This window comes from Arvicola amphibius, chromosome X (genome assembly GCF_903992535.2).
Source record: "Arvicola amphibius chromosome X, mArvAmp1.2, whole genome shotgun sequence".
Lineage (NCBI taxonomy): Eukaryota > Metazoa > Chordata > Mammalia > Rodentia > Cricetidae > Arvicola > Arvicola amphibius.
This window is the reverse complement of record NC_052065.1, coordinates 112170058-112195473: the sequence shown is the minus strand read 5'-3', so window position 1 is coordinate 112195473 and position 25416 is coordinate 112170058. Positions and strand designations below refer to the sequence as shown.

At 36.0% G+C, this 25416-nt stretch overlaps 1 protein-coding gene across 3 annotated transcripts in view; it reads left to right on the top strand.

Moving 5' to 3' along the window:
* Positions 1 to 25416, top strand: part of Wdr44 (WD repeat domain 44) — a 107132-nt gene that overhangs the window by 61037 nt on the left and 20679 nt on the right. For all 3 annotated transcript variants that reach the window (XM_038316982.1, XM_038316983.1, XM_038316981.1), the window contains 7 exons: positions 1937 to 2073; positions 2797 to 2880; positions 7356 to 7462; positions 8856 to 9007; positions 10996 to 11134; positions 13014 to 13078; positions 22847 to 22960. In XM_038316982.1, the coding sequence (XP_038172910.1) occupies positions 1937 to 2073; positions 2797 to 2880; positions 7356 to 7462; positions 8856 to 9007; positions 10996 to 11134; positions 13014 to 13078; positions 22847 to 22960 (798 nt within the window). The remainder of the gene's footprint in view (positions 1 to 1936; positions 2074 to 2796; positions 2881 to 7355; positions 7463 to 8855; positions 9008 to 10995; positions 11135 to 13013; positions 13079 to 22846; positions 22961 to 25416) is intronic.

Below are 25416 nucleotides of genomic sequence, written 5' to 3'. Positions count from 1 at the left end.
AGGCCAAAATCATTAAAATTAAGAGTATTTTAGGTTTGGGATTTTATTTATATACTGAAGCTTGACTCTCTGATGGAAACCTGCCATTTCACAAAGATATGCAGTGGAATACTTACATTCAGAGCAGAATCTAAGACGGACTGATGGCAAAGCAGGCCTATAACCCCCAGCACTCAGGACACTGAGGTAGGAGGGTCACAAGTTCAGGATCTACTTGGATTACAGAGTAAGTTCAAGGCCAGCCTGGTAACTTTCTGAGACATTAAATCAAAAAGAAAAAGGCAAAGCCATCTGGGTCTGTTACTCAGTTGTGTGTTTGCTAGCATTCATAAAGTCATAGGTTCCATTCCCAGTACCACATGCACATGCACATCCAGCACAAAAGCACGATCTGTATTTTATAAAAGATGAGCTTTAAAATAATCCTAGTATTTCAGATGCTTTTTTAACATTTATTTGTGTGCATGCATGCGTGTGTGTACTTATGGGTACATGCATGCCACAATACAAATGTGAAAGTCAAAGGATAATTTGTAAGACTTGGATCTCTCATTCTACTATATAAGTCCTCTGGATTGAACTCAGGCCATCTGAGTTGGCCTTAAGACCTTTTATCTGCTGAGCCATTTCCCTAACTCTATAATGGTTTCTTACCTTTGAACTTTAGAGTGGGGGGCTAGCAAGATGACCCTGCAGCTAAAAGCAATGGTTGTTCTTCTAAAGGACCCAGGTTTGATTTCTAGAACACGCATGATTACAGCTGTCTGTAACTCCAGTTCCAGGGGATCTAATGCCCTCTTCTGGCCTCCATTGGAATTATGTACATGTGGTGCACAGACATACATGCCGGCAAAACACCATACACAGAAAATAAAAATAATTTCAATTCTTTGAAGGCCAACGATAGCAGATCATTAGTTTGAGGTCATCCTGACCAACATAACTAGTGTTAAAATAATACATTTTTCTAAACTATACTTTGGAAAACAGTTCAACAGACCCTTTCTCAAATATGTTCAAATAAAATAATACATTTTTCTAAATTATAACTTGGAAAACAGTTTAACTTTCCTTAAAATGTTAATATTACCATGATCCAACAGTTCCACTTCCATTTTTATACTAAAGAAAAATGGAAACATATCCACATACAAATGTACAAGATATTCAAAGCAGCATTGTTTATAATTGCTAAAAATGGAAACAGCCCAAACATGTATGATGGATGAATCCTTAAATAAAATATAGTATTCATATTCAATAGTATATTTTTCAGCAATTATAAAGGAAAACGATATTGGTATTTGGATAAACCTTAAAAATAGCATGCTAAATAAAATAAAAGAATCAAGATACAGTGTATGTTTGTTTGTGTGTGTGTGTGTGTGTGCATGTGTTATACATATAATTTTTGAGTGAATTTATGAAATGTTGTGAATAAACAAATCATACAGACAGAAAGTAGATTAGTTATTACCAGAGACTAAGAAATAATTAAATGGGATTGACAGCTAATATACAACTGATTTCCTTTGTGAGCAATCAAATATTATAATTTAATGATAAATTAAGAACTATAAATATATTATTAACCATTGAATTGCATGTTTTAAGGGATAATATTTTATGGTATGAGAACTATATCTGAGTGTAAATGTTTAAGTTTATTGTGCCCAGTAGTGACTACCTAGAAAATCCTTAACATTTTGAGAATTTTGTAGACTCAAAAAAGATAATTAAAGGCTACTGCTCTTCCAGAGGACCTGTGTTTGAGTCCAAGAACCACAATCCACAACTATCTGTAACCCCAGCTCCAAGAGATCCAACACCTCTGGCCTCTGTGCACAACATACATATATGCACATAATTAAAAGTAATATAAAAAATTAAGGATAATTAAGTTGCAAGTCGTATTGGTGTTATTTTTTACCTCTAGGAAATTTTAGCCAGTGTAATGATTAAGAACCTGGATACTGGAGAAGAAATACCTCTAAGTCTTGCTGAAGAGAAGTTGCCAACAGGTATTAATCCTCTCACTCTACACATCATGAGAAGGACAAAGGAGTATGTAAGGTATGACTTAATGTTATTTAACTTTTTTGAACTACAACTGTCCCTCTTTAGTCAAACTCAGTCCTCTGTTGTATTCTAAAAGTAAAATTAGCTTGAATACACATTCTTTACCTTTGATCTTTGCCTTTGATTATTGACATACCATGTAGTTACTTGAGGAAATTATTCTAAATCTTAAATTTCATACTATTTACTTTCTTGTCGTTTAAAATGATTTATGCTGGAGACAGAATCAAAACATTAAGACTAAAAAGCCATGTGTGAGGAGCACTTAATATTCTAAAACTTTGCTTTGTAAGTATTTGAAAACTGCTTTAGAGAAAAACAATTGATTTTCATTATGAGATGTAATGAGGGCCTAAGGAATAAGTTCTAGAAGAGCAAAGACCTTTTATTAAATTTAATATATGTTGTGCCTGGTGGACCAAGAAAAAGCTATCTACAGGTTATTTTATTATTGATATACACAGACTTCATATAGTAGGATTTTTATAAGCTATTAAATTGCATTCATTTAAATTTTGCAAATTGCATCTTGCTTTAAGATTCCAGTCTTTACTCCTGGAAACTATTTAGTAATTCTCAGGTTATTCATTAATTTGAAGTTATATAAGCATATCAAGATAGTTTTTCTCATTCTGATTAGTTGCTGCATAGTAAACATAAAAGGATATTTTTGAGAAGAGAAATGGCTTCTTTTAAAATGATTTACCCCTCTTGTAGCAATGACGCCACACAGTCTGATGATGAAGAAAAGTTGCAGTCACAACAAACAGATACTGACGGTGGACGGTTAAAGCAGAAAACGTGAGTGACTCTACATGCCTTTTTTAAAGTGTTTACTAGAAAAGTAAAAAAAAAAGCCATGCTTTTTTAATCAAAAATATGTAATATAAAAACTGTAATACCAGATTGTTCTTAGCCACTTTTTACATTACAGTAATACAGACCCTTTAAAGAGATTTGTCTGCTAAAATCAGTTACACTCTTCCAAGGCTTCTAACGTGACACTATTACCTTATATTACCATCATCCCAGTGTTGTTCTCTTGCTCCTACTAACTGCCATAACCATACATTGATCTCCCAGAAAATTCCTAAGAAAATCAATCCTTGTCATATCGCTTGAATATATCTGCTGCCATTTAATTTCAGTAACTTCTTTCTCATAATTTCTTTCAACTTGAGACAATTGCTTTGAATGGAATATGTGGTCTCCCTCCAGATGATTTTAAATCATGTTAAATGTCTACCCACACTATCCCTACCCTCTCTCTATTGGCTAATTATGAGTTTCTTACATTTGTTTAGGTCATCTTGAAAGCATCTGACATAAAGTAAATGACCAATATATTTTGTATCATCCTTATATCGTTTTCCATCCTAGATGCTAGAATTGTGAATAGAAGAACATCATTGTCCTTAGATATCTTCCCCCTTCTCTTCATCTTTCCAAACCCTATTTATATTTCTTTCTAACTACTCCAGTTCATAGCAAATCTATAGCCACATAACTTATTTTTTTCTCTTTAGCATGTTATCTTAATGCCATTTTCTAATTTCAAAAGCAAATCATTTTATCAGCATATATTTTACATGTTCCTTATGACATTTTCATACATGTGTATAATGCATTTTATCATTTTCACACCTATTGCCTTTTCTTGCCCCTCACTCCTGCTGATCTTTGTTCTCTTTTTAAATAGTTTCCCTTCTTTCATATATTTTTAATTTTTTTATATTTTTATTTTTCATGACAGGTTTTCTTTGCGTAGCCTTGGCTGTTCTGGAACTAACTCTGTAAACCAGGCTGGCCTCTCACTCACAGAGATCTGCTTGCCTCTGACTCCAAAGTGCTGGGATTGAAGGTTTGCACCACCACTGCCTGGCTGTTTTTGTTTATTTGTTGTTTGGTTTTGTTTTAAATTACCCAATTTGTTTAATAAGGGTTACTTACAGGAGCATGGACAGTTTATCAGTGACTACGGTGAAGAAATGTTTCTTTCTCTTAGTGGCCATTAGCTTCCTATAGATCCTCAAGGAGGGTGAGCCTAAAGCAAACACATTTTAAATAGCTAGACAATGTGATATGAAAGGTTTATGATCATATGATTCTTCTGTTAACCCCACAAATACATAGTATATAGGTGCTCATATAGAGTATGTCTGATTATGCCGGAGTCACTAAGTTGTCAATATTGTCATATAATGTCCAAAACGTATGATCCACTTAAATCTGACTATTTAGAAAAGATGTGCCAAAATGCAGATATATGTTAACACCAGGTATTTGAAACTTGGCTGTCTAACAGTGACAACTGTCAGGATCCAAAGAGTTAGGAATTGTTCAGGAAACATAAACATCCAGGTGAACTGTCATATAGTGTATGCCCTACAGCTCATTTATGTTCTGTTTTTGGTTTTCTTATACAAGTTCTCACTATATGGCTTGCTACACTAGGTCAGGCTGGTGTGAACTCACAACTTTCCTGCTTCTTTATCCTGAGTGTTGTGATTATAGGTGTGTACCACTATGTCCTATTAAAGCTCATTTTCTAGGAAAATATTTGTACTCAGAAATTCTTTTATTCAGAAAATGGGTCTATATGTCTCATCATTTCTTAAATCTGGTTATCTAGTGCCTGAGCTTCTAAAGCAACAGAGAACCTATAAAATTTGACATAAAAGACTGTTTGGTAATATTCTGATTGCAAGGTTGTAATCAGAAAATGATAAAGGACCCATACATAGCACAATAGTCTGTATATATAGTAACTCTTTCCAGACCTTTCTCTTACCATCATATACATAGAAATATTTACACTGAATAATGAAATAAACAAATAATGCAGCCAGTAGCCAGAATAGATTGGCCCATGGTTCTGACTTTTCCTGGATCATAACAAGTTGTTTTGAAGACTGAGGAAGCAACTAGTAATTGAGCTTAAGATAATCCTATTCAAAAGGTCCTGAGAATAGTTCAAGTAGTAACAGACCCTATTCATCAATGAAAAGGAATCTACTAAATAATACCATTTTAAAGTCGTAAGAGTCTATAGCTGAGCCTAGTGTATACTCCTTTAATCCCAGCACTTGAAGGAAAGGGCAGGCAGAATCTCTGAGTTCAAGACCAGCTTGGTCTACAGAGCTAGTTTCAGACAGCCAAGGCTACATAGAGAAACACTGTCTCAAAAACAAAACAAAACATAAAAAGTCAATATTTAGAAAGTCACATCTACAGTGATTTAAATGTCTTCTTGGCTTTTAAATAGCAATCATCATAGTTTCATTTCCTGTTGGTCTGATAAACTACCCTGATAAGAGCATCTTAAGAAAGAAAGGGTGTATTTGGCTCACAGCCCATAATTGCAGGAATGTTAAGGTAGTAGAAACTAAGTAAATAGTCACAAGACATCCACAGTGAAGAGCAGAGAGCAGTGAATTAATACCTGCACTTAGTGCTCAGCTCACTTTCTTCTCTCTTAAACAATCTAGATCCTCTACCCAGGGCATCCCCCACAATCTTCCCATTAATCAAGATAATCCCCTCATAGACATATTCACAGGCCAGCCCAATCTAAACAGTTCCTTATTAAGCCTCCATTTTCAGGTGATTCTAGAGTGTGTTAAATTAGCAATTAAAACTAAACATCATTTTGACCTATAGTTATCCATAAACTATAACTTTAGAGTAGGCACCTTATTTTGGTTTTAGAAACTGGTTTCACAGGACTGAGGATGTAGCTCAATGGTAGAGTGCTCACCTAGCTTATACAAGGCCCTGGGCTCAGTCCCCAGCACTGTAAAGCTAGTTTTGTCATCTCTGTTTTCTGATGACTGAAAGTAGTGACAGAATGTATAAAATTGAAAATGAAAGTTTATGATTATTTCTCAGATTATTATCAAGATTCTTTAATTTCTTTGTCAATGCTGGCGAATCAAAGCTAGGGACCAGCACATGCTAAGCAAAGACCTTACCACTGAGCTATACCCATAGCCCTAGAATTTTTTTGGTTCTCATAAGAGAGGGATTACATTATGTCTGTAGATTCTTAGCTTGCTTTTTTTTTAATTGTAAACGAAATACGTCATGGGCTTCTCTTCATGTTAGTACCAAAGACAAATACATTGCAGTCTTTCTATGAACCACACAGGAATTAGTTGCTATGGATACAGTAGTTAAGACATTTACACTCATACCTTCAGGGACCTTCTGTGTAAATGAGGAGGCAGATACTGAATATGTAATCATGCACAAAAGTCTACCTTTATTTATAATGATTGCTGTAAAAGAAAACTGCAAGGTGCTATGAAAGTCTACAACAAGAAAACATGTTTTGGCTCAGGGAAGGTCTTTTTGAGAGAAGATTATTTGATCTGAGACCTAAAGGGTAAATAAAAGCTAGTAATCAGTACTGGGTGTTCTAATCAGAAGTAACAATATGAGCAAAGACTATGAATAAGAGCTTGGCAATTCAAAGAGTAGGGGTTTGTTTTATTGTAGTTTATACCAACACTTACTTATCCATTCGGCTATTGATTGACATTTATATCTTTTCAATTGAATAGAGAAAAATTGAATCATATTTATATAAGCTTTGATGCTTGTGTAACTTTGTGTTTGGGAGTGTCTATTGAAAAGCTCAGCCTAATTTTATTGTTGTGAATACCCAGATGAAAGAGAAAACACAGTAAGTAGGTCCTCTTAGGCTTCCCAGGTATTCTATTTTGTAGATCAATGACTTTCTTTAACCCTTTTTGTTGGTAAAATGCGTTCTTAGAGATAAGTCTCTAAAACAGTTTTTTAAAAATTATTTAACTGCATATTTATAGCTTCACCAGGAACTCTCCAAATCAGATTATCTGGGTATAGGGCCCATAGATCTGCTTAAACATGCTCTTCCCCAGCCCACCATTGCCAGTCACACTTGAACAGTATGGCTTTAGAATAAACTGTTAATTGGGAGAAATTTTATTCATATATTTTTTGAAGGATATTGACTTGAATATGTTCATTCCATAAAACAAGGAATCTGATGGGGCTGTTCTTTCAGAGGACTCACATTCAATTCCTAGAACCCACATGGTAGCTCACAGCTGTCTATAACTCATAGACATAACTGCAGGCAAAACACCAATGTACACAAATTAAGTAAATTAAAAAAAACAAGGAATCCAAGAACTTGAATACCTACATTTAATGTTTTAAATGATACATCTTAAGTTTGTGGATAGTTCACCTTGCACAATTGTGTCACTACATTTTTGTGTGTTTTTCTTCAGGACTCAACTAAAGAAATTCCTTGGAAAATCAGTAAAGAGAGCAAAGCATCTTGCTGAGGAATATGGTGAACGTGCTATAAATAAGGTTAAAAGTGTAAGAGATGAAGGTCAGTAACATAAGGATATTGCAACCCTCCATTAATGTGTATTTTCTAAATTTAGCTCAACATTTATAAAAGGCACTCTATATCAATGAACATAATAAACTTTTATAGCCAATATCTTAGTATTTCAATAAATCACCAGCGTCTCCCTTAATTTTATAAATATGAAGAAAGATAAATGTATACTTTTAAGTATGAATTGGTTCAGTATTTTGTGATTATAACAACTTTGAAGATTTATGGTACAATGATTAAGTGTAAAGTGGCTTTGTCAAACTTTTTGGCCTTTAAAAATATTTTTAAAGGGTTGGAGAAATGGCTTAGTGGTTAAGAGCACCAGAGAATCCATCCTTAATTTCCCAGTACTCTCATGGCAAACTAGAACTGTCTGTAACTCCTTCAGGGGATTGTTTCAGGCCACTTCTGGCCTCCATGGGCACCAGGCACACACATAGTACATAGACATTCGTGGAGGCAAAACACTCATACCCATAAAAATAAATAGACTTTTAAAGTTATTTTATAATGAGGTAAACTTGGGACCAGGTAATTATTTCATTGGATAAAAGCAATTTTGCCATGCAAGCCAATGGAGTTCTTTGGAACTCAGTTAGAAGCTAGATGCTATAGTATGCTTCTGTCATGCCAACATTTTATGATGACATAGAATATATAGAGAGAATTGCCCTCAAGGTGACAGGCCAACTAGTCTGCAGCATGTCGCACAGCAGCAGAGGAAAACAATAGAAACCCTGCTTCAAAGAAGGCATAAGGCTAGAACCACTCTCCCCCAAAAAAGTCCTCTGATCTCTACTCTTGTGGCATGTGCTTGGGTAAAGGAGCTTGCTGCCAAGCCCAACAACCAGAATTCAATTCCTGTAATCTGTTTGGTAGAAGGACAGAATTGACTCCATATGCACTTCATGGCATGCACATGTGCACACAATAAATAATGTAAAATGAGATTTTCTTAATTTGCAGAGACCGTAGCCCACTGTGCCTTTATTATTCTACTCATTTGTTTTTATTAATAAGTGCACTTAGTACTCACACAATGCCAGATAATCTTCTTAGAATTAACCTACATTGTAATTAATTTAATCTCATAACTCAATGAAGTGAGTATCATCATTATCCTCATTTTATAGGTGAGAAAACTGAGAGGTATAGAAAGGTTGAGTAACTTCTCCATAGTCATGCAGATTATAAGTAACTGCTGGATATAAATTCAACCAATGTAACATCAGTCTCCATTTTCTCAACCAATATGTTATATAGTAATAGACAAATTTTGCTTCTCTATTTACTAAAAGTATACTTGATGATCAATATATTTGAAAATATAATTATAACTAGATATATATTAACCATTGAATTTTGTTGCTTTTCTCGTCAGTGTTTCATACTGATCAAGATGACCCTTCATCAAGTGATGATGAAGGAATGCCATATACAAGGCCAGTTAAATTCAAGGCAGCACATGGTTTCAAAGGACCTTATGATTTTGATCAGATCAAAGTGGTGCAAGATCTTAGTGGTGAACATATGGTAAGCAACTATTTCATTTTTCATGACTGCTAGGGTATTTTTGAGGCTTCTATTTAACTTATCTTTACCAATGTATATACTTCTGCTAATTCAACTCAAGAACGCTAAATTTATATTAATTTATTTAAATTAATAGATAGTGCAGTGTTTGTCTCTGAATATTGTTTAAGGAATAATGTTTTAGGCTGAATGTAGTTTCTTGGGCCTATAATCCCGGCACACAAAAGGCTGAGGCAGGAGGATGATGAGATCAAGGCCAGCCTGTGCTACATAAGGCAACCCAATCTCAAAATAAAAAAGGTTTGCAATAAATAATCTCTAGGCTGTATTATTGAGAAAACTATGCAGAGAGACCAACCTTTGCAGCACTTAAATTAGAAAATAGTCTGTCACTTGTAAAAATATTTTAAATATTTCCAACCACAATTTAAATAAATATGAATACTTAGAGATTTTGAATAGCATACATAAAGCCCTGCTTTCAATTCCTAGCACTTTGGTAAAAAGTATTCAGAATCCTACTGTGTTTTCCACAGTAAAATATTCAGCCAACCTAGAGATAGTTAGAGGTTTACATTCTTTAAGATTTCAAAAGTACCATACTGGGGATGTAGTTTTGTGGTAGAGTGTTTCCTTCATATACATGAGGCTCTGCTCTGATCCCTAATACTGCAAAGAAAAAAATTCAAGCCTAACAATGTAGACGGAAATCCTCAGATTTGATTGTAGATAGTGTCTGCAAATCTAGGAACGTAAGGACTATAGCAGTTAAACTCAAACATAGGTAAACTAGGCTGTGCCTTTGATCAAGGAATCAAATAAAGCCTGTGTTGCCCTAAGTACAAAGCGACTATAAGCAGTGGCCACATTGAAATTAAATTCTTGTGCTATTAAACTATGCATCAATGTTTTAAATTTTACTGTGGTTTCATTTTGGAACTTACTAAAATTTTTTATACTTATATTGAGTCCACCTTTATTTCCTACTTAAGTAAAAAGCCCCACTGGGTGGTAGTGGTGCACACCTCTAATCCCAGCACTCAGGAAGCAAAGGCAGGTGGATCTCTGTGAGTTTGAGGCCAGCCTGGTCTACAAGAGCTAGTTCCAGGATAGCTAGGGCTGCACAGAGAAACCCTGTCTCAAAAAACAAAATAATAATAATAATAAATAATAATAATAAGTAAAAAGCCCATGATATTGGGATCCAAATGATTTTTTACTGTATTTGACTTTTATAGAAATAAATGCTATTTAAGTTAATTAACTTGCTTCTAACTTAGATAAAGAATCCATAGGCAGCTAATGTTTTTAATATACCTAAGTCTGTGTTATAACCATATTTAATGGAATAGGATTTGACCCTTCCTACTAAAGACTCCTATTCTTTAACACTTTTCTGATCATATACATATCAAATGATTTCAGTTTCTATAGACAGTCTAGTCATGTACTGTAGAGAGAAAAGCAGAATAAGACCAAACCGTTTAGGTCCTTTGAAGTGTCTCATGATATGGGCACTATGCTATGGGCAGCTAAGGTAGGTTAGGCCTTATTCTTTTCAGACCTGCTAAGAGACTGGGGTTTCCAAACTGTGGTTTGTGCTTCTAACTACATAGAGACTCTCATAAATGGCACATGAGGTTACTCTCTGACCTCTACACTTAGGTACACACACACACACACACACACACACACACACACACACACACGTGTATATGCAACAAAAAATACCCCTCATTTTTATTAATATGTGAACATAGTTTGGGGTTTTTAATTTGTTAGGTTAAACTATAGGAAATGTTAATGATCCTAACAGACCTTTCTTTTGAAAGCTTCCCTTTCTGGTTGCACTGTTGCACAAGTGGCTATAATACATGTTAAGAAAGTTAGTGTTATCTTACTATATATAATGCCGTAGAACTTTAAAGGTTGGGTTAAGGAATGTCTCTTAAGCTTGTAAAGTCATTTTGAACCTTCTGTTTTCATAGGGAGCTGTTTGGACAATGAAATTTTCTCACTGTGGCCGATTACTTGCCTCAGCTGGACAAGACAATATAGTGAGGATATGGGCTTTAAAAAATGCTTTTGACTATTTCAACAATATGCGAATGAAATACAATACTGAAGGTATTTTTCATTTCTTTAAATATCTAAGTAAATCTCTGTTTTTTGGCGTTTTAGGTATAGCATTTGTTGAGCATCCTCAGTTCTCAAACTAAAGATTCTTTGTAGTCTGAAACTCATGAAATGTTGGGAAAGTGCTCAAAGGTTTCTAAATTTAGAGAATTTCAGGTTTCATTGTTTTCAGATTAGGGATGCTGAACTTTTAAAAACCATGCAATTATTTAAAAATCCAACAAGTTCCAAAATCTTATAAGGAATATTCAATTTATTGCTCTCTTTAACTGGTCAGTGATTTGTAAGACCCACTACTTATCATAATAGCCAGCATTTACATCATATTGTGTTGTACACCTATAATCTTGACTCTTTGAAGGACTGAGGCAAGTTGGTCAAGAATTTAAGGCTGATATGGCTTATATAGCAAGACTGTTTCAAAACTAAATAAAAATAAGGTAAACAGCAATAGCAAAAATCTCTAGACCTAATGAAAAGAATACCACATAGCTTTTGATTTATACCTTCTCATATAAATATGTAGTTTTATTGAACACTTAGAAATTACTTGGTTTCCCTTGGCAACCTTCACTTCTATCCTAAATTAAAATGAAAGATTGAATTAAACTGGAGAAATAATAAAAATACTACATATACCCACTAGGTAAAAAAAGATTAAGAAAATTAAGCCATGAAGAATAATTAAGTTTGTAGATATATGAAATTAGTGGATATATGAAAAACTGTTAACTGGCAACAAAAAAACTAACCTCAGAATATTATGAATATATGTAAACACTGTCACTAAATAAAATGTTCTTGTTATGTGATGTTTTAAGAATGTATGAAAAATTTAATTAAGTAGGGACTCTAATTGTATGAGCTAACTTTCATATATATATATATATTGGTTTTTTGAGACATGGTTTCTCTGTGTAACAGTCCTAGCTGTCTGGAACTAGCTCTTGTAGATCCGGTTGGCTTCAAACTCCCAGAGATCTGCCTGCCTCTACCTCCCAAGTGCTGGATTAAAGGTGTATGCTACCACCGCCTGGCCCAACTTTCATATAATTTTTAATGTAACTAACTTTATCCACAAATCATCTCTTTCCTAATCATCTAAGGTTGAAAATAAGAAGTTAAGAAATGAGAGAAAAGAAAATAGAGTTAACCATTGATGAGAATATAGAGTGCAATACCAGTTTAAAGAACACAGTATACCAGTCATCTATGATTAATCTCTATACAATCTGTCTCTCACTCTAAGAAATTACAGTATCACTGTGACGCCCAGTCTGGCCTTGAACTCTCTTTGTAGCTTAGGTAGGCTTTGAACATAAGATCTTGCCTCAACCTCATGAGTATCTGAGTTAATGGGGCTGTGCCACCAGTCCTGGGGACCCTACATTCTTTAGAAAACCATTGTGAATTTCCTTAATGTATGTCATAATACATAATTGAAGATGATGATGTGACCAAAGTTAAAATGGGTTACTTGTAGAGTGAGTGAACTTTTCTTGTTCTACATGGACATTTCTTGTTCTACCAAAAGACAATTGCAGTTACCTTTGAAGCCTGACCTCAGCTCAGACCTTTTATTGGTTTTTTGCTGTTTCCCCTTGCTGCTTTTTGTAATTAATAAAAATGTATTCACTATGAATAATGAAGATTAGATGATATTTTGTTTACTAATTTAGGGAACTGTTATAGATGTTTTATTAAAATTGATAAAAATGATAAAGACAAACATGTAGGTTATAGTTCACATTTAGAAAATGTGTTTTTCCAGGGTATTCTATTTTATGACTGTTATTATTTCAGAATATTTTTGTTGGTAGATTAGCTTATATACGTATATTTTTTTTAACAATTCCTATGCTGCTTTTAGGCCGTGTGTCACCATCACCATCTCAGGAAAGTCTAAGTTCATCAAAGTCTGACACAGACATAGGGGTATGTTCAAGTTTTATGGCTACTTTTGTTAAATTCTATGATTTATTTGATGCCCTAAGATATTTTTCTATTATAAATTTTGTCAAGGTGTTTAATTAAAGTTAACACATAATATTAGAAGTGTTTCAAGTGTTTCTTCTATTTATATTCCCAAGTGAAAAATCATCAAGTTTCAGGACTGTCAAATGGTGAATAATATTATTCAAGGTACCAACCTAATGATGCATACGTAAATAAAATATAATCATTTTACTTTAATCCAGGTTTAATATTTTTAAAAATATTAATTTTATAGTTTAATTATAGTTAAATTTTTCTGTATTTTTATTGCCCCCAGGAAAAAGATACTTATTAATATTGCATCATATTGCCTTTCTAACTCAGTTTTAATACTCTAGTGTCTGCAAGTTCTACTTCCCATGCTGATCTGTCCTAAATATTCTTTCACAATGGTATCTTTTCCCATGTATTTACTTTGTCCAGAATACCCTATCTGAATTCAGTTTAAATGGCTTATGTTCTCTTATTAGTTTCCCTAAATCCAGCAGGCAGAATTATTACTCAGTGTGCTTCGATAATATGTCGTGTGTAGTTTTATATATTGCTTACCATACTTCCTTCTGTTTAGGCTTTGAACTAATCCTTGACATCTTATTCCATGCTGACTATAGTAGGTGTGCAGTCAGCATTGAAGTCCTGCTTCTGTGCTTTTATTCGAAGTTCTTCCCTTATCTGAATGCTTCTAGTCTCCCTTCTTTCCATTCAAACTATGCTCATTCTACATGGGCCACTTTTTCTCTAAAACCTTCACTCACTAATGCATAGTGACAATTTTAACTGCTTTGGGGAAAAGGGTTTGTTTATTAGTTTAATTTACTATAAAGCCTCTAAGTATTTATTGCTTTTGAAAGACAAACTACTGAATAAGACTGTCTTGTATATGCTTAGCAGCTTATAGATTCATAACTACTTCTGTCTAACCTCCCCACCCCGATCTCTAAGTGTAATTACAATGTTAATGGAGTATAAAATATTATAAATGAGAACTATTAAACTTCTTTAATAGAAAAGTTAGTCATTTGTCTTATACTATTTAATTTTTTCTTCTGAAACAATTGAGTAGTCTGTCATTTTCAGGAAAAGGTCATTTGAAATTGCTTTGACTTCTCTCATTCTTTCTCAAAACAGCTGAGAGAGGCTCTGTCTCATGTCTTTTGGGGTTTGTTGTCTGGAATTATTTTTGAACCTAATTAGATACAGTGGAGCACAATAAGCACAGTAGAGATCATTTTCCTATGCATTTGGTCTGCTCATGGTTGGGTGTCTTAGCCCTTTTGAAGTGCTTTCACATGCTGTATCATCATGTGAAGCAGAGCATAAAAGAATCTTCTGTACAGTTGGGCAGACACTGCTGAGCCAAGGCCACTCATCCCAAACCTAGAATGTGACTCCTAGGATGTGTCTCTTGATTCCCAAAAGTAGCTCAGGAAGTGAAAGGGAGGTACATGTTTAGTTGCCCTGTTGTCTAAATGTTTAAAAACTAAATGTTTAAAAAAGTGTTGGCTTTAGCATGGACTTTTAGCATTCTGGGTTTTTCTAAGAATCCGCAGTTGGACAAGAGTGTAATGTTCTGTGTAAAGTTTCTTCTTAATGTTATAAATTGTAAGAATGCTTTTTTTAACCTAGAAACTAGTGTTTTTCTTGGGTAGATTTTTGTTCAGTATACTTAATTGGTGGAATGTCAATGAGTATTAATAACACTTAACGGCTACTTAAAATTTGGAGGGGAATAGATCATTGAAATATTGGGGAGTCATAGATCAGAATCTAAAACTTGAATAAAGAGAGCTAGAAGGAATTGAGAAATTTTGTGACATTTGTGTATACAACATTTTATAAATATATACTTTATTACTGTTAATATCTCTAATTTATAGATAAAGAAAAAGCTTTGAAATACTAAGTAACAGTTTCACAGTTGATAAATATAGCATCAGAATTGGTCTCCACCTCTACCTCTATAACCTGTTGCTCTTAAGAATTATGCAACACTAGTTGCCATTTTGATATCTGGTACTTGTCTTCATTCAGTCCAAAAATATTTATTATTGAGTTCCTAAAACATTTTAATCATTATTTAAATAACTGGAGAAATAATAAACAAAGAAAGAAGACAAAGCTATGTTATGAAGATTAAATGAAAGAATAGAATTTTATACAACATATTATTGAGGACCATCAATAGGTAAAGGTGCATGCCACTAAGCCTTCTGACCTGCATTGGATTCCCAGGATCCACATAATAGAAAGAGAGAACGAACTTTTATGAGTTGTACTCTGACTTGCATATACTCATACACATACACAAATAACAAATGTAATAAAAAAGTTTTAAAGATACTTTATTGTGTTATGACATGTAAAAGGCTATATGTGCTTAACATACATAATTTGATGAGTTTGGCAATAAATGTACAACTATGGAAGCATAAACACAGTGAATGCCAAAAATCTCTACCCATCAACTCCAGTTGTTTCTTCATTCCCCTTATTTATTAATTTTTATGATAATTTTTGGACTTATTTTTAATTTTAAGTCTATAATATGTATTATTAACTATAATCATTGTTCTGTGCTCTCTAGTACTTACTAATTTTGTATAACTAAAACTTGATATGCTTTGAGTAATAATACCTGCTTCATCTTTCCCCTGATCCCTGGCAGCCCCCATATTCTGCTTCTGTGAATGGAACTATGTTATGTTACATTAATCGTTTATGTGACAACAATATAGTATTTACCCTTCTGTGTATAGCTTATTTTACTTATCTTCTAAGCTCATTCTTGTTATCATGAATGGCAGCATTTTCCTTTTAGGATAAATAGTATTCCATGATGTGTATAAGCCACATTTACTTTATCTATTCCTCCGTCATTGGCTGCAGTGAATATGATAGTGCAAATCTTTTAGATCCCGACTTTAATTCCTCTGGATTTACACCAGGAAATGAGATTAATGAATCATGTAAAAGCTCTATTTTTAATTTTCTGAGGAATCTCAATACCGCCTTTCCTGGTGGCTGAACCGATCCACATTCCCACCAGCAGTTCCTAGAGTTACATTTTCCCCCAAATTCTTGTCAGGTTTACTATTTACTATTTCTATTAAGATAGTATTTTCATATAATATATTCTGATAACAATTTCCCCTCCCTCAACGCCTCCCAGATCCTTCCTACTCCCCCATCCATCTCTAGATGCTCTCTCTCTCTCGCTCTCTCTCTCTCTCTCTCTCTCTCTCTCTCTCTCTCTCTCACAGGTGATTTTTTAAAAAAAGAATTTTTAAAAGCATAAGAAACACATATAAACACAAACAAAAACCATAAAAACACCGAACCTGAAACCACAGTATATAAACAAAAGACTAGTAATGTAAAAAAAATGTAAGACAAAAATTCCAAAAGTACCATTGAGTTCATTTTGTATTGGCTGTCTACTTCTGGGCATGGGGCCTTCCCTTAAGTGTGGTTTTTATATTGGGTGAGACTCAATCAGATTGGCTACTCCTGCTACATTTGTGCCTTTATTGCACCATCAGATCATGAAGGCAGGTCACCATTGTAGATTGCAGGGTTTGTAGCTGTATATTTTATGATAGTCATTATGACAACTGTAGGGCAATACATCATAGCATTTTTTTTACTTGCAATGGTACCAATCAAATCACTCTAATGGTTAATGATGTCCAATGCCTTTGTGTATACCTGTTCTCCATTCAAATATTTTCTTTGGAGTATGCCTATCAGGTCCTTTTTTTCTCCCTCTCTTGTATGTGTGTGTGTGCTTGCGCATGCACATGTATGCTGGGAGTGGTACTTAGGATTTTCAGCATGCTAGGAAACTGCTCTAACTCTGAGCCACATTGTGATCTAGGTGTGTCTTCTATCTGATGATTTCATTGGTTAATTAATAAAGAAACTGCTTGGTCTCATAGGTTAGAACATAGGTGGGTGGAGTAGACAGAACAGGAAGAAGGAAGTGAGGTAGATGGCTCAGGCAGATGCCTCAGGCAATCGCCATGCCTCACCTCTCTGGGGAAGATGCCATGCCTCTCCTCTCTGAGACAGACGCCATGAAGCCAGCCACCAGGTCAGACATGCTGAATCTTTCCCGGTAAGACACCACTCGTGGTGTTACACAGATTATTCGATATGGGTTAGTCAAGATGTGAGTAAGAGGCTGAAACTAATGGGCCAGGCAGTGTTTAAATGAATACAGTTTGTGTGTTGTTATTTCGGGGCATAAGCTATGAGGCAGCTGGGAGCGGGGTAGCGGGAATGCAGCCTGCTGCTCAACACTACAACATTGGACCTTTGGACCATTTCTAATTGAGTTACCTGATTTGATTTTAGTTTAGCTTTTTTACTGTCCAGCTGTAGAGTTCCTTATATATTTGCATATAAAACTGTATCAGATATTTTGATGACACATAGTTTCTTCTATTTTTATAGCTGCTATTTCATGTGGTTGGTTGTTTTCTTTTTTAGTTTTCAAGACAGAGTTTTGTAGGCCTGGCTGTCCTGGTCCTTGCTTTGTGGACCAAGCTGGCCTTGAGCTCATAGAGTTCCACCTGCCTGTAGGTATTGGGATTTACTTTTTGCTTTTGATTTTGAAGCCTCTTTTTTTGGGAGAGGTGGTCTAAACCTTTCAGTGGATACTTAAAACTGTGGGTATAATAAAACCATACACATGCAATGTTTTCCTTTTATATGTAAACCTATGATGGGTTTAATTTATAAATGTAGATATAAAAGATTTAGTAAGACATAATGAAACAGAACAGTTAAAGTACTGTTCTGTAATAAAATGACATGAGTGTTCTGTCTATCTCTTGAAAGAGTCGAAATAAATAACCAAAATTACAGAATGCAAAGCTGCGAATAGAAGAGAGCGACTGCAGTCTCCCAGGTCTCATTTACCTTTTGCAGAATTTTTGGCAGCATATCTAATAAATCATTGTCAGATCCAATGCCGAGAAAAGTTTTCCTTGTTTTTCCAGGAGTTTTACTGTGTAGGCTTTACAGTCAATTCTTTAATCCATTCTAATTGATTTTTATGAATGGCATAAAATAAGAGTCCAAATTAATTCTTTTGTTTTTGAGAAAGGATTTCTCTATGTAACTGCAACATGCTTTGTAGGCCAGAGATCCACCTGCCTCTGCCTCCCTAGTGCTGGGATTAAAGACATGCACCACCACCACCTGGCTTGTCATATGTGCAAAATCTGAAAGTGGTAAGGAAGTGATTCTATTTGTACCTAGAAGTGAATATAATAATAACCGCAAGGCAGTTCTACTGTGTTCAAGAAATAGCATCCAGGCCTGGGTAACTGGAGCCAGTGGGCAAGGGGGAGAATTAAGTAACCGAGGTATGTGTATAGACCATTACAAGAATATGTGAATGCTGAAAGTCAAACTTGGATCTTCTGGAAGGGTAGCCAGTGCTCTTAACCTCTGAGACATCACTCCAGCCCAAAAAAGTCATTTTCCAATAATCTATAAACAAGTCAAACATACCTAATCTGAAATCTAAAACATTTTGAGCATCAATATGATGCCACAAATAGAAAGTTTCACATCATGAAAACTTTTCTCATGCATAAAATGATTAAAAATAGAGCTGGTGTGGTGGCACATACCTTTAACCTTTAATCCCAGCACTCAGGAGGCAGAGGCAGGCAGATATGAGTTTGAGTCCATCCTGGTCTACAGAGTGAGTTCCAGGACAGCTACATAGAAGAACCATAAAAAAGTTTATTAAAAATATTGAGAGACCTGAGGACTGGAGGTAGAGTGCAATGGTCTAGATTAGCTCTCCAGCACAAAAAAAGTCAGTGAGAGAAAATGCTTGTTTAAAAAATGAAATCTGGTGGTGGTTAGGGGCCAGGGGCCTGGGCAGATGGTTAGGAATACTTGTCACTCTTGCAGAGGACCTAGATTCAGTTTTCTGCACTGGCACAGTGGCTTACAACCATGCAGACTCCAGTGCCATGGGACCTAACACCCTCTTCTGACTGCCAAGGCATCAGGCATACACTTGGTATACATACATACGTACATACATACATACATACATACACACATACATATACATCATACATGTATGTATGCAAAACACTCATACACGTAAAATAAAACAAATCTGTTTAAAAAAATTAAAGAGACCTGGAATCACTGTTAGGGGAAATGTGCTTAGAAGTTAATGAAAAATAGTTATTAAGCAAGAATTTGACTTTTATGTAATAGGGCAAGACTATTAATGTTAGTTATATCTTTTATTGGGGCTCACTAGTCTGGTAGTAAAATTTGGGGAAGAAGTTGTTATCTAGAACTGGTTGGTAAAAAGCCCAGAGCTCAATGTTCTGGTTTGCCTGCATGGTTCCTGTGAAGATGTTTTTATAAACTTTTAAGTTTCTCTGTGGAGCTGGAGTTATAGTCTAGTATTAAGAACCCTTGTCCAGCATGCACGAGACCCTGGATTCCATCCCTAGCACTCACAAATCACATTCCAGTATAGAGAAATAATGTCATTGCTTATTTTCTACCCCATGGCTACTGTTCTAGTTCAAGCCCTCATTTTCCCTAGATTTTATTACTTTGATGATTTTTATTATTAAAATGTAATTGCATTATTTACCCCCATTCCTTTTCCTTCTTCCAACTCCCCATACACACACGCACACACATACATTGCTTCCTTTCAAATTCCTGGCCTCTTGTTTTCTCCCCGCTCTCCCTCCTATGTTCCCTCCCTCCCCCTCCCTTTCTCATATACACACACAGGTAAATAAATTAATATAACCTACTAAGTATGGTTAGTGTTGCTTATGTCTACATGAATTCAGTGCTGAACACTTGTTATTGTATAAGCAGTTAAGGGGGCTTATCCCTTGAGAGAAGACTATTTCTCCCTCTGTCATTATCTTTTAGTTGCCTATAGTTCTTTGTCCTGTGGTAGGGTCCCATGACATTTCCCACTTCCTCATTGCTTGTCTTTTGGTGTTGTCTTTGTTCACATCTTGTTTGGGGAGCCATAAAGTAGAGGTATCATGGATGAAGCTTCTGTCTCACAGCAGACATCCTGGACCTCTGGCTCTAACATCTTTCTGCTCCTTGATGTTCCCTAAGTCTTTTTTAAGCATAAATAAATTCCTTTATTTTGGTGGGGAGACAGTCTTACTATGTAGCCCTGGTTGGTCGAAACTCGCTGTGTAAACAGTGCTGGCCTTGAACTCATGGAGAGTCAACCTGCCTCTGCCTCTCCAGTGCTAGGATTAAAGGTACGTGACACCATACCTGATCTTTTTTTTTTTTAAATGGGCAAAATGTATTATTTTGGCTTTTTTAGAATCAGGATACCTGGTTTGTACTCATCAAGTTCTCATATATAAAATACAATTAATAGCTATCTCTCTGATTTGTATATCATTCACTTAGACAACATTTAGAACATTTTTTCTTGGGTTTTTTTTGAGACAAGGTTTCTTTGTGTAGCCCTAGCTGTCCTAGAACTAGCTCTGTAGACCAGGCTGGCCTCAATATCACAAAGATTAGCCTGTCTGCCTCCTGAGTGCTGGGATTAAAGATGTGTACCACCACTGTACAGCAACATTAAAAATTTTTGTTTATAATGAGGGTAAACTTTGACTTAATTTTTTTTGTAGCCTAGGCTGGCCTCAAACTTGCTATACACTGCATACTTTATGTAGCTAAGAGATGACCTTGCACTGCTGATTCTCCTGCCATCACCTTCTGAGTTTTTGGGGTTATAGGCATTTACTACCATGCCTGGATTATGTGGTGCTTGGAACAAAGTCCAGGTTCCCTAAGTCTTAGATGTAGGAGTTGTGTTGTAGATATAGCCATCATGACTATACACCGTATGATCAGTTTTTCTCTGCATTTGGACCTGTTAGGATTTTCTATAATGGTCTCTGCCTATTGCAAATAGAAGCTTCTTTGGCGAAGGCTGTGAGTTACACTTATCTGTAGGTATAAGGGTTAGTATTAAGAATGTAACTAAAAATTATGCTGGTTTAGTAAAGTGTTTCTCTTCTAAGATCCATGACCTCATTAGTCCCAGGTAGTTAGCTAGGTTTCTAATAGCAGCATGAATTCCCTCTTGTTGAGTAGGCCTTTAATCCAATTATAGTTGTTGGTTATTGCCAGGATATGATTGCCACTGTTACAGTCTTAGAATACTTATTGTTGTGGTTTCTGGGCTTCTCAGATTGCTTGTCTCTCTTGGCAGCTTGCATAGCCTTGCCCTAAACTATGAAAGTTAGTCCTCAGGAAGGAAGCTTTCAAATGAAACCCAGCTCAGATCTTTCAAGACTTGTACTTTAAGCCAAGCCCTCATTCTTTTAAGTTATTGTTCTTCCTGCCTCCATTTGCTTCATCCAAACAGTTTTGGACATTGTTCAGTTTTCTTTGAAAGTTCCAGTAAGATCATTTACTTTTTCCTTTCCAGAATTCTATATTGATTCTCCATGGCTTTATACCACCAAGTCTTTTGACCTACAAGATTGAGATCCTTCACAAAATGGTCTTATCTTTATAGTTCTGTGAACTTTTGTCTCCATCCTCATCCTAGTCACTCTTTCCTAAACATGAAATTCTCAGCTGACACTCCATATTTTCTTTCACACTACATGCTCTAAATCAGTTGAAAGGAGAGTTAGATAACAGCTGGGTGTTGGTGGCACTTGCCTTTAATCCTAGCACATGAGAAGCAGAGACAAGTGGATCTCTGTTAGGTCGAGGCCAGCCTGGTCTACAGAGGAAGTTCCAGGACAACCAGGGCTATATGCAGAACCCTTTCTCAAAAGACCAATAAAAGAAGGAGTCGGATCACTTTTATTCTACCTTGATTCTCTTGTGCACAGGTTGCTTTGTTACCTTCTAACGTTTATTTGGACCTACAAGGTTTTTTCTTAATGTCTTTATAGTGTTAATATCTATTTCAAAGAGTTGCTAGGATTCATTCAGATGATGGATACACAAAGCATGCACTAAATTTTGACATGCATGTATAGCATATTTTCTACACACCTCTGTCAAATAGCAGAAACCTAACTAAACTGTCTTAAATAATGAGGAAGTGAGTCTAGAGGTAAGGTTTCTTGTGGTGAGTTATCTCAGTAGTATCATCAGGGGCACAGTCCCACCAGTTTCCTGCTTTCTACTCTTTTATCTTGGACCTTTTCTGCCTTATGGTCGTAAAAAGGCAACCACTGTATTAAATGTCACATGGAAACAACAATGTTCAAAGGCAAAAAGGGGAAAGTCTCTTAAGGGAGCTCTGTTGACCACACCCTGTGGCTAAACTAGTCATCCTTGGGAAATGGAGAAAGCTAATTCTAAATTAGTTTAGCCTAGTCATGACTCAACCCCTTGAGCTGGCCCTACTTCTCCTGAAGAAATAGATGCTAGAAAAAGAACAAAGAAAGGGCTCTTTTAGAGAAAGGAAAGACTTATGATAGCAGGGTATAATCGCCACAGAAATGATTCTAATTTGTTACTGCATGGAGAGAAAGAAAGGTGGTAAGTAGTAAATCAGCATAAAAAGGGGAGTCTGCTTTGGGTGGCTCGAAATTTCAATTGGGCATCATACAAATTGATGAGAGAACAGGTGGGTGGGAAAAGTATGAAGTTTTTGTTTTGATAGCACTACAGCTCAGCTTTAAAGTTTGTTTTCTATCTAATTAGGTATGTAGCGGAACTGACGAAGACCCAGATGACAAAAATGCACCATTTCGGCAGCGGCCATTTTGCAAATATAAAGGACATACTGCTGATCTCCTTGATCTTTCGTGGTCTAAAGTAAGAAATTATTATTTGAATTATGCATTAATTCTGTATGACTTTGACATTAGGATTTAAAAATGTTTTATTTGTATGCTTATTATACTAGAAGGCTGTCAACTTTGTGAAAGTTATGTATAAGCTAATCTGAGTTCTAAAAAGAGGAATTTAAAGTGTTCATATTGCTTAACTATTTAGATCTATGTATTATTTGCCATTTGCTTTTTTCTTTTTATTATTAGTTTATTTATTTATTTTCTTTCTTTTTTGGATTCTGTTTTATTTTTTATTTTTTTCTTATTTTATTATTAAAAATTTCCATCTCCTCCCCTCCTTCTCCCCCTTCCCTCCCCTCCCCTCCACCCATACCCCCACTCCCTCCCTCTCCAGGCCAAAGAGCCATCAGGGTTCCCTATACTATGTTAAGTCCAAGGTCCTCCAAATTCCCCCCAGGTCCAGGAAGGTGAGCAACCAAACTGACAAGGCTCACACAGAGCCGGTCCTTGTAGAGTCCAAGCCCATCGCCATTGTTCTTGGCTTCTCAGTCAGCCTCCACCATCAGCCACATTCAGAGAGTCCGGTTTGGTCGCATGTTCCGTCAATCCCATTCCAACTGGTCTTGGTGATCTCCTGTTAGTTCTGTCCCACCGTCTCAGTGGGTGAACGCACCCCTCACGGTACTGACTTTCTTTCTCATGTTCTCCCTCCTTCTGCTCCTCATCAGGACCTTGGGAGCTCAGTCCGGTGCTCCAATGTGGGGCTCTGTCTCTATCTCCATCCATCGCCAGGTGAAGGTTCTTTGGTGATATGCAAGATATTCATCAGTATGGCTATAGGATCTGGCCTTTTCCGGCTCCCTCTCCTCAGCTGCCCAAGGAACTAGCTGGGGGCATCTCCCTGGATACCTGGGAACCCCTCTAGGGTCAAGTCTCTTGACAACCCTAAGATGGCTCCCTTAATTAGGGTATAAGCTTTCCTGCTCCCATATCCACCCTTCCTATATCCCAACCATCCATTCCCCCAAGCTCTCCCTATCCTCCCCTTCACACTTTTCTCTCCCCATCTCCCCTTGCCCCCATCCCACCCCACCCCCAAGTTCCCAATTTTTACCCGGCAATCTTGTCTACTTCCAATATCCAGGAGGATAACTATATGTTTTTCTTTGGGTTCACCTTCTTATTATCTTCTTCTCTAGGATCACGAATTTTTTAATGCTAAGTGGGTATGGCTAGGACCAATTCTGCAGTTCTGCTTGTTTGCTCTGCCCAGTCCAACATGGCAGAGGCATGTTCACCACCTATGTAAACCATGCTCACCACCACAGCTCCAGAGGTGCCGTGGGTCTATGTTGCCTTTAAGCAAATAGTAGCATGCTGCTCACAAACCCCATTTAAGTTCATGACCTCTTGAAAGAACCAGAGCTGTCTGTCGCTGCTGCCAGCATGAACCAAGAAGCCAACCAGTTTTTGCTGGTAATGCTAAGTCAGGAAACCTTTTCTTTTTTAAAAATATTTATTTATTTATTTATTTATTTAAGTTTGTTTATTTTATTTAAGTACAGAAAAACATTGTATACATTGTATACTACCAAGAAGCTGTGCTTGGCTTCCATTTTTGTGGGTCTAGAAGCCATTTTTTAAAGCTCTTTTAGGTTTTATATGGATCCATGCCCTAGACAGTGGGCATCATTTTGTATTCAGAGGCTGCTTATTCGTTTCCCAGATGCCCAGACCCAAATAACTTCACAAAAGTCATATCCACAAAATGGATATGACTTTAGCTACAAAGATCAAGTCTGGTTCATCTTTATGCCTGCTTTAAGGTTAACTTGCTACCTTTATGTAATTATTTACTTTTCATTAAATGTTCATTTTGTGATTCTTTCCGATAGAGTAATAGTGTAACTGCAGTAAAGGGACAATTTTGCCACTGAATACCTCAATAGTTTTCTGAAAATTCAAGGTGTCTCAAATTTTAAATAAGGTGTTTAAATATGAAACACCTTACTTAGCATATTTTGCTTTGGTTTTCTGAGACTGGGTTTCTCAGTAGCTATGGAGCCAGTCCTGGAACTCACTGTGACCAGGCTGGCCTCTGAACTCACAGAGATCTGCCTGCCTCTGCCTCCCGAGGCTAGGATTAAAGGTGTGTGCCACCACTGCCTGTTCACCTTAGCATTTTGCTTTCTACCTTAAACTTTGTCAGTAATCAGTATCTAAATACATTAAAATTTAATAGAGAAAATAATATTTGAATACCATGACTTGAGAAAAATGAACTGTATTAACTAAACAATAATACCAGAGATACAAATGGTACACATATATTTTAATTATGTCAGAAAAACCCTGTGTAGCACAGAGATATTAATGGTATATTTTGGTAAACTAAATCAAGCTGCACCTGAACTCCGTTTGCTTACCTGTTTATCGCTTTGTTCGTTTCCTTGAGACTGAGTCTCTGTAGCTGAGGGT